At 47.9% G+C, this 10,121-nt stretch overlaps 1 protein-coding gene across 1 annotated transcript in view; it reads left to right on the plus strand.

Moving 5' to 3' along the window:
- Kank1 (KN motif and ankyrin repeat domains 1) overlaps positions 1 to 9,375 on the plus strand; it is a 27,819-nt gene extending 18,444 nt beyond the window's left edge. Inside the window, 6 exon segments of the mRNA XM_051146279.1 lie at positions 1,312 to 1,399; positions 3,443 to 3,662; positions 5,522 to 5,664; positions 6,196 to 6,396; positions 8,689 to 8,787; positions 9,271 to 9,375. Of these exon segments, the coding sequence (XP_051002236.1) occupies positions 1,312 to 1,399; positions 3,443 to 3,662; positions 5,522 to 5,664; positions 6,196 to 6,396; positions 8,689 to 8,787; positions 9,271 to 9,333 (814 nt within the window). The 3' untranslated portion in view covers positions 9,334 to 9,375.
- The last annotated feature ends 746 nt before the right edge of the window (positions 9,376 to 10,121 follow it).

Below are 10,121 nucleotides of genomic sequence, written 5' to 3' on the forward strand. Positions count from 1 at the left end.
GTTCAGATAGATTCAACCATATCTGTGTGTTTAGTCGTGTCTGGTCAAGGTTCTAGTAAATCGAAGTGCAGGGTATGGTCTTTCAGCGCTCTCAGTGTAGCAATGAGGATGGCTCAGTCACTAAACTTAAACTCCGTGCTGTCTAATTTGGCATACGCAACCGCTGTCCACTATAGTCTCCATTGTTCAAACATATCACCTTGTATACAAAGGCATATGGGACATTTCTGGTGACCAGCACTCTACTTAAGACTTCGGATTTTGTCTTGAGGCGAATGTCAGAACTGTTATCGCAGAACCATTGTGTGTATAAGGGACGGGCGTGTAGCCTCACCCACAAACCACAGTAACTGGAAAGGTGGTGTGTGTCAGGCACACATCTCAGTTTTGTTGCTCACTGAGTGATAAGGAACACAAGAGGAGGTGTGGGCCTGTCCTAAGTATCAGCTGAAAGAAAATCTCACATACTCTGCTTGGCTGAGACCCACACCTGAGAAATGGGGTGAGTTCGCAACACCGTGAGGAAATGCAGACGTGTTGCTGATAAGGCGAGAAGAGATGGGAACGGCAGTGTGGGTTTCTGGGAAGTGTAAACTGGAACATTTCAGCAAACATTTTTCTGTTAAATTTGTCAAATGGAAGCTCACTGTCAATACAAGGTAAGTGTTTTCAGAGGGTTTGCAATGTCTTCTGAGTTTCAAACAGCTTTATTGAGGTATTTATGGTGTCATTTATTCTTTGGCTTTTCATATGTGTTGAGCAAATACTTGGGTCACTAAATGTGGGTTCAACATTTAGTTTATACCTGTTTTGCTCCTTAAGAATAATATATTATATTAATATATTTTTATATATTTATTAATATAATAAATACTTACATTTTTATATAGTGGAAATAGAGCCTCACTGGCTGCACTGGAACTCACTATGTAGACCAGGCTGGCCGCAAACTTAACAAGATCCACCTGCCTCCCAAATACTCAGGTCAAAGGCATATGTCATCACACATGGCCAAGACTAAGAATATTTTTAAGAACTTACAATAAAAGGAATAAAAGTTTCCAAGTGTTATTTTATAATACCCTAAAGGCCAAACTGATGTAGCTGGAGGTTACACTTATGCAGAGACCACCAGAGGTACTGGCTTTGTGTACTGATGTCAGTCACCAATGCCTGGGGACTGTTCCAATCATCATGGCCTGCCTAGGCTCTTGTACGGCCCTGGCCTGTTAAATGGTTGTGGGCTTTGAGATAAAAAACACTTTTATGACCAATCCTGAATTTACTGTATTTTTCCCCCTTCCCTTTTAGATATGAATTAAGTGAAAAGATGTTGTCTGCATGCAACTTACTGAAAGATAACATAAACGATCCCAAAGCTTTGACCAGCAAAGATATGGTGAGTCTGACTAACTGACAAGAACTCTCCCCAGGGATGCAGCATCACCCAGGTGCACCATGGGAATATGGTACCCTGCCCCTGAGCTGTGTGTGCATGCTTCTCCTTGCGCCATTTATTTCTAGCATAGCTGGCAGGGTGAGCATCGTACAGCCCAGCTCAGGGAACATACTGTTTCTGTGAGGCCCAGCTTCCACTATCTTTATCCACCCTGTACTTTTCTTGTGGTGGAGCTATCTGGGAGGCACATACTTGGCAGAAAGAAAGAGAAAGCTAATTGCAGACAATCTTCTTCTTTCTCCGTGTTCTGCTTCTATCCATAGAACCTTCTGGTCCAAAGAGCAGCCTCCCAGAACTCTTTTTTTTTTTTTTTTTTAAAGAAACCTCCCTAGGCTGAGGTCAGCGTTCCTTTCAGTTGGGAGCGTACCCATTAGGTTCTGGTGTGGAATGCAGACAGCCTCTATTTTTAAACAAAAAAAATAAGGGCAGTGCCATTTCACAGTTGAAGAGATCTGTGCAGGTAGAATGGACATTGTGGGTATGGACCTAAATGGTCAGAAGCAACGCAACACAGGATGCACAAATGTTGCTGTGCCAATGGGTAATCTGGTGTGCAGCCACCAGGTGATTCACCCCTGTGCTGACAGTTGGATCTGCATCTGCTGACCTGACCAGGCCTCTGATTGGCCGCTCCATCTTCAGGGCAGTGTGGAAACGTGGCTTCTTGCATTAATTTGATAATAACTCCGGATTTGAGTCCATGTGTGTCCACGGGGTTAGTTCACTTGCGGCTGAATCATTTAAGTCGGTATCTGCTGCTCAAGTGACTTACACGGCTCTCAGGATCATGGATGGAGCTATGAAAACAAACAAAAAGGAGACCTAAGGAGTTAGCTAATCCTGACAATGTAATTGTAATGCTGTGGGCCTGGCACATTCCGTTAGAAGTTGGCAGTGGCTGTCACAGGCTTGAACACAATACAAGTTACACAGGCCCATGAGACCATACTAGCCAAACCCAGCCTCGGTATCCGAGGCCCTGAGAGATGTGTCTCTAGGGCTCACAACATGGCTCAGTGGGTAATGACGTTTACCAGACAACCTGAGTTAGATTTCCCAGGATCCATATTGTGGAAGATAACCAACGCCTGCAAGTAGTCCTCTGACCCCCACGCATGCCTGTGGTGTGTGTGCACTAGCACACAAACAATAAACAAATAATAAACATAAAAAATAGTCTAAGTATCTGTAGAGTAGCAGCCACCGTGTCAGACTAGTGTGCCTAAGATTAGATTATCCCAGTTTGCTGTGTGAGATGGGGCCTCACGCTGTAGCGCAGGTTGACCTGGAACTTGGCTTATGTAGCCTAGGCCAGTCTCAAGTCCCAGCCTACTACAGTAGGAGATTGGAGTTAGTTATTCTGAGTCAGGAAGGAACACAGTTGCAGGTGGGCTAATTTCTTCCTGATTCTAATGAAAAAAGTCACTCAAAAGACCAGCTAGCTTACTGGGCCTGGTGGCACAAGCCTCTAATCCCAGCACTCAGGGAGGCAGAGGCAGGCGGATCGCTGTGAGTTCGAGGCCAGCCTGGTCTACAAAGCGAATCCAGGACAGCCAAGGCTACAGAGAGAAATCCTGTCTCGAAAAACCAAAACCAATAAATAAATAAATAAATAAATAAATAGATAGATAGGGTTTTGTTTTGTTTTAAAGACATGGGAACTAAGGTGCTGAATAAGGAAGATCCACAGGATCATTCATTCATAAGTAGCAGAATCCAAAACTGAACCTCAGAGAACTGGCTCTGGGAACACTGTTGTGACCTCTTTCTTGGTGACCTCGGTGTGGACACTAGGATTGCAAACCAGAAGAAAAGTCCAAGTTTGTTGTTTGAAGCTGCTCTCCAGGCACTGGGTCTCACCAGCTTTGGAGAGCGGACGCCGAGAGCCCAGACTTTGACTTTATAAGGCCTGGTTGCTTGGGCTTTCGGGTGTGCTCAGAGAGCGCTATAAATAGAACTCACAGCAGCTTGGTGTCTTGGCAGAGGTTCTGCCTGAACACCCTGCAGCACGAGTGGTTCCGCGTGTCCAGTCAGAAGTCCGCTGTGCCAGCCATGGTGGGCGACTACATCACCGCGTTCGAGGCTGTCTCCCCTGAGGTGCTCCGTTACATCATCAACATGGCTGACGGCAATGGAAACACCGCCCTCCACTACAGCGTGTCTCACTCCAACTTCCAGATTGTCAAGCTACTTCTGGACGCAGGTACGGAGGCTGCCCTGTTTGCCCCCCCCCCCCCCCCCCCCTGCAGAAGCACTCATGTCGGGGACCTGTCTTTGTGAAGCCGGTTGACCCATGCCTTAGTTCTTTGGCCATCCTAAGGTCTTTTCATCGCTTTTCCATGTGACATGGCAAGAATATTGTTCTTGAGTCATGGATGGGCGGCTGGCTTGAGGTTCACCGAGCCTGGGCAATAAAAGAAACAACCATATCTATTTTGAAACAGGTCAGCTGTCTTCAAATGAGATGTACCCCTGCTAATACACTTGACTCACTCTGAATCATGTGGCCTTGCCTGGTTCGTTTTGCTCACAGCCCCCCCCTCCCCCCCCCCCCGAGTCACAGTTTTTGTGTCTGCAACCATTCTATTTGTCCTTGCCCGCCAGCCTCTTCGTGGCTGTGTAGAAGTGAGTGGTTACTCAGGGTAGGGGTTAGTAAAGCGACAGAAAGTCATCGCTGTTTCCTGTCCAACCACACCGCGCCTGAAGAATCACAGAAACAAGAGGCAGCATTTCCCGTTACCGCTGGGTCTGGGAGTTTATTATACAGTAGTGGGAACCTGCCGTCCCAGAATGCAGCCATGGGTCACAGACACGGGGGGGGGGGGGGCACTACAGAAGGGGCCCCTTATTGTCTCTTGATCCGCTAGCCTGACAATGCATTGTGCATCTTGGAATTGTTAGTACAGGAGGAAAAAAGAAAAAAAGCCAAGCACACTTACCATTTGTTACTATTCTCAGTTTCCCAATTCCCTTTTTCTTTTCTTGAGGATGCATCTGTGGGTGTTGGAGCTCCAACCCACAGCCTTTCGCATGCTGGACAAGCACTCTGCCACCGAGCTGCCTCCCCAGGACTGCGTGGTCTCTACTTCAGTGTCCATGTTAGGGGATAACTGCTTCCATCTGATGATGGGAAGGAGTTCCAGGCCTCCCTTCCTCCACGGCTATAAACAGCTGGGGATACTGTTAAAGTCAGGAATAAAATATTTCCTGGATAATACCCAGGGAAGCTAGGAACAGAGTTTCAGAATTATTCCTGAAAATGAGTGATTTTTTTTTTTTTTCTACCCTCCGAGCTCTACAATGTTTATCTTGCAAACTGAATTGATTCCATTGTTAGGTGGTTTTAGTTAATCACTTCATTTACTCTGGTTTTATTGCTTACTATTTCAAGTAGATTTTTGGCTCCATAAAATGTAGCTCTGGGTGCTTCAGCTTCCAAGGACTGAAGAGCTCAGACCCTGAGGACCTTGGGGCCACGTGTGTACCCACTTTACAGCCTTTGCTTTTTACACATATGTCCTTCTGTACATCCCGCTGTATTATTACAGCATGGAGTGGGATCCCAAGCAAAGTTTCCCGTCTTAAATGTTTAGCTGGATACTTGCTCAGTATAAAAGCTCCTTTCCATTACTCTTCATCCTGGCGTGTCATTAAAGCCCTGGAAAGCTTCTTGAGAGTTAGAGAACAGAGGAGATCTAGCCCACAGGGTCTGGGAGTCCTTGGCAATTTCTTAGAGGACTTACTGCGTCAATATTGATCTTACACCACAAGCCCTGGAGTTAGAAGCCACGTGAATGACTTTCTGGACATGTGCCCATCTAGGTCCCTCATTAGTGCTTATGCTCAGCAGCCTCCTCGGACGCTGCCAAGCTATCGCCCCACAATTACCATATCCCAAGCAGGCACATTTGTCATTGCTGCCGCCAGCCCTCCGAGTTAGGCCATAAAACCGTGTTCGTCTAGTTGTTTTTTACCACGGGGCTCTTGTTAACATCACACCTTCAGCGAGCACTTCCATAACTGTTCTAGATGGCTCTCCCTAAAGAGACTTCTCTGTTATAGACGTGTGTAATGTCGATCACCAGAACAAGGCAGGGTACACACCTATCATGCTGGCGGCCCTCGCAGCCGTCGAGGCAGAGAAGGACATGCAGGTTGTAGAAGAACTCTTCGGCTGTGGAGACGTGAACGCCAAGGCCAGTCAGGTTAGTGCCCTGCCTACTGCACTCACCATCACTGCGCCGGGCCAGTGGCTGCTACGACCGGGTTGACAGAGCAGTGCTGGTGGCACACTGACAGTGGCAGGCTGTGCGCTGCCCCAGCCGTTCCGCTGACCAGCACACCAGTGACTCGTGGGCTCAGTCCCACATTGCAAATCTCTCCCTGCTTTGCATGGCCTCTTGGGCATTTCGCATACAGGGGACCCTACCTGTATAGGGTCCTCGCAATACGTTCACTGAAAACCAACTGTCACTGTCTTGGCTCTTTGCCAGGCCCAGAGCTCTAAGCCAAAATGTGTTCACAATTTGGCCTTACACCTCTTTGGAGCTATCTACCTTCCTTTTCTGAGACATCCTCAGAGTTCTGGTGAAAACCCGACTGCTTCCCGTGTGCCGTACCCTTCCTTAGCTCATATCTCTAGTGCCTTTGTGTGTTGTCTACTCCACCCCAGCCCCCACCCCAGCCTTCTCCGGCCCGATCTGTACTTCTGACTCTGACCGTCATTTCTTTCCTAGGCAGGACAGACAGCCCTCATGCTGGCCGTCAGTCACGGGCGGATCGACATGGTAAAGGGCCTGCTGGCCTGTGGGGCTGATGTCAACATCCAGGATGACGAGGGCTCCACAGCTCTGATGTGTGCCAGTGAACATGGCCATGTGGAGATTGTGAAGTTGCTCCTGGCCCAGCCAGGCTGCAATAGCAACCTGGAGGACAACGTGAGTACCGCTGAGCCTCTAGCCAGGAGCGGGGATGGGCCCTGTCTTTTCTGCTCCTTGTAGACTGATGCTAGCATCCAGGCCTCTTTCCTTTATAGCCCAACTTGGCAGCATCTACCATGTGTAGTCTGACCCTGCATCAGCCAAAAGCAATCAATAAGCAAACAAACAAACCGACCTCACCTTCAAGTTCATAAAAGGAAAAACGGTGAGAGCCGGCGTTCTTAAATAGGAATAGGCAGACTGGGCCCTGCAGAATCGAACCCAGTGGAGACGGTGTATGAGTAGTCCCTCAGTTGAAACTTGGGGTTTCCCCCCCCCTTTGGATGGAACATATAACCACTTGAATGCAGTGTCACAGATGATCTACAGTAGTCTGGCAGTGTGAATACTCTGTGACACATAAACCAGGAAGTCCAGGAGTTCTCTGGCTGTTCTGAGCACATTTTCCCACTTCTGCTTGGTCTGTTTCTGCCGTCATCAGTTCTAAGCTTCTCACTGACACACCCCACCCCACCCCACCCCCGAGTCTGTCCCACTCCGAGAGAAACCTCGTGTGAGAACCTTCTGAGGGCACAGGCAAAAGAGACCGTGGGCTTGCAGACAGAAAGCACAGGACTGGCACTGGGCTGTGGAGTCAATCCAGGGTCACGGAGGCCAGGCCAGGCTGGTTCTGGTTTTCAGAGTTTCTCTCTGGGGAACACAGAGCTGCTCACACCATTGCATTCCTTTGTTTCAAAACACCATAAAGTTAGAAGGGAAATATCCTCCTTTGTCATAAATTTCAGACTCCACACTGGGCTCACTCCAATGAGCAGGGAAGGTGTCCCTGAGTAGAAGGGCAGCCCTCTTCCACCTTGATTGGGGAGCTATAGTTCCGTTCCCTTCCTCAGGGATGCGGCGGGGGGTGGGGGTCACTTTTCCCCCACTACGGTCTCCGTTGCATGTGTCTTGCTCAATTGCTTTCTTTCTGAAAACATGTCGCTTTGTAGTAAGTCTGTAGTGTTAAAGGGGCTTCAAGAAATCCTGGGGGTTGGGGATTTAGCTCAGTGGTAGAGCACTTGCCTAGCAAGCGCAGGGCCCTGGGTTCGGTCCTCAGCTCTGGGGGAAAAAAAAAGAAAGAAAGAAAGACAAGCTAGCTGTTCCAAACATGGATCTGTCAACTGCAAGGCAACTATGCTATGAGGGGAAATGGGTGCTAACTAAAAAGTGTAGCATATCCTTCCCTTTTAAAAAAATAAGAAATCCTAGCTACCCAGCTAATCGCCCACTTCCTTATTCATACACAAGTAAACTAGTAGGACAACACCCACCTGAGCTCCGGAAGAAAAGCTGCTCCCTGGATTCGCAGTGTAGGAGGGCAGGATGCTAATAGTCAGCCCACATGCGGATCATTTCCTGTTGCTGTGACCAAAGAAGAGTCCTCACCTCAAAACCAGACGGGAAATAAGCTGCGCTGTCCTTTGCTTTAATTCCTTTGTATCTATGTCAGACTCTGCAGTTTAGTAAAAAGCAAACAATCACAACATGTTTATTTCCCATAATGCAATGTCGTTCCCCCCCACACACGGTATTTCCAGAAGATGCACAAATGCAGACTGCCAGGGCGTAGTGCTTACATGTGGATGTGACCTCCAGCATTCAGGAGAGGTGCTGTAGGCTACAAGATCACAGCTTCCTTGTCTAGAGAAAGGCTGAGGTGTTTGCAACTGGCTAGACCAGTACGCGCATGCACACACCCCCACACCCTAGTTCCTGCTTGTTCATTTGTGATTATAAGAAAACAGACAGGTTTCTACCCTCCTGTTTTTACTGCCCCTCTGGTGGATGGGACAATTGGATAGGGTTCTTGGAGGACAGCCTTCAGTTTTTAAGGACCCTGGTGTACACATCCCTGTGCCAGCACCAATAGGCAAAGCCAAAGTGAATGAGTAACTCTCCTTGAGCCTTGCTTCTTATGGACAGAGCCTAGTCTCCCCCACCTCCACATGGTCAAGACCCAGAAATGCTTGCCTCAAGAACTGAGTAGATGGGCTGGAGAGATGGCTCAGAGGTTAAGAGCACTGACTGCTCTTCCAGAGGTCCTGAGTTCAAGTCCCAGCAGCCACATGGTGGCTCACAACCATCTATAATGTGATCAAATGTGCACTGTATACATAATAAATAAGTCTTAAAAAAAGAAAAGGAACTGAGTAGATGACTAGATTTGGGGGACTTTACAGTTTGTTACCTTCTGGCTGATGGAGATTTGGGAGACTCAACCTGGCCTGTTGTTTCCCGTTTCCTCTTTAGGATGGCAGCACCGCTCTCTCCATAGCCCTGGAAGCTGAGCACAAGGACATCGCTCTTCTTCTGTATGCCCACATCAACTTCTCAAAAGCCCCATCTCCGGTCAGTATCGGGCATTTGGCATTTATAAACAGGCTGGCAGGCCCCCTTCCTAGGGGACTTAATAGGCCGCAGAGGTCTTATGTTGATTCTGAATATGAGAGGTTCAGCCCAGAGCTTAAGTCTTCATCATTTCAACCCTGTGCCAGCAAAGGCTGGGTCTCAGTCATCCTTGGGGGACTTGATGGCTCCATGTCAGCGTGTTCCTGACATTGTTCCTAACGCTATCCACGGGCTGCTCGTCATCTCAGAGTGGGATCCTGACTTGCTAGGGCAGTTGGACAACTCCTGCTTAGCCCGGCTGGCTTTCGAGCCATGCCCGCTGAGGGCAGACATCTGTCCCACATTCTCAGGAAGAGATCGCCTGGCTCTGCCACACAGATGGTTGTCAGCTATGACAAACCAGTGATGGGGGAAACAAGCTGCCTGAAGTCACTTATTAACCTCCACTTTCCCCACCCCTCCCCCCTGCTTTCTGGTCTCTAGGGCACCCCTAGGCTTGGAAGAAAGACTTCTCCTGGTCCAGCTCACCGAGGCTCCTTTGACTGATTGTGTAAACACAGCCCTCCATGTGTGCGTGTACCACCATGAAGCTGCTAATTATTTCCTGTTGGGGTGACAGATACTGAATGTATACGGACCGTGCTGAGCTGACCAGCAAACAGAAGAGGAACAGGCCGAACCGGTGGGAAGTGACCAAGCTAGGTGCAGGCCTCCCCTCTAGCCTTCGGTTCCTGTAGGGCTTGGACCCCTCTCTGTGGCTGCTGAATTGGCTCCGTTATTTGCGGTGGTAGGAAATGCTAGTCTGGCTTTCCCAGGCCACTTCTACAACGTAAGCAAGTGTCAGATTCTCCATGACATTGTAGTCTCGAAATTTCCACAAATGCTTGTACTTAACTAAATGTGGACCCATTGGGAGGCCCTTCCGGCATTCCATTCCAGGACACTTTTGTTCATTTCTCTTTTATCTTTTAAAATAAGAAACTTGAGATAGAAGACTTTGATCATCAGCAACTTGGCCCCCAGGCTGATAATTTCCTGCTTAAAAATAGAAGATGGAACTCTCACACCATGTAAACTTACAACAAGAAATATTTTCAAGAAATATTATCTAGGTGGATGTATTATATGGCTTTTTATATAAAGGACTTCTATATGAAATTAACAGTATTTTCAACTTTTATATTCCACAGTACAGTCATACAGAGCTACATGTAATGTTACATTTTTAACTGCCCAATCATGTCTATATCTGGTGATAACAGTTGAATTAGGTTAGAGGGTTGGGTTCCGCGTTTGCCTCTAGGGAAATATAGTATAGTTCTCTGTGTATTTCT

The sequence above is a fragment of the Acomys russatus genome, chromosome 5 (genome assembly GCF_903995435.1).
Source record: "Acomys russatus chromosome 5, mAcoRus1.1, whole genome shotgun sequence".
NCBI classification, from domain to species: domain Eukaryota; kingdom Metazoa; phylum Chordata; class Mammalia; order Rodentia; family Muridae; genus Acomys; species Acomys russatus.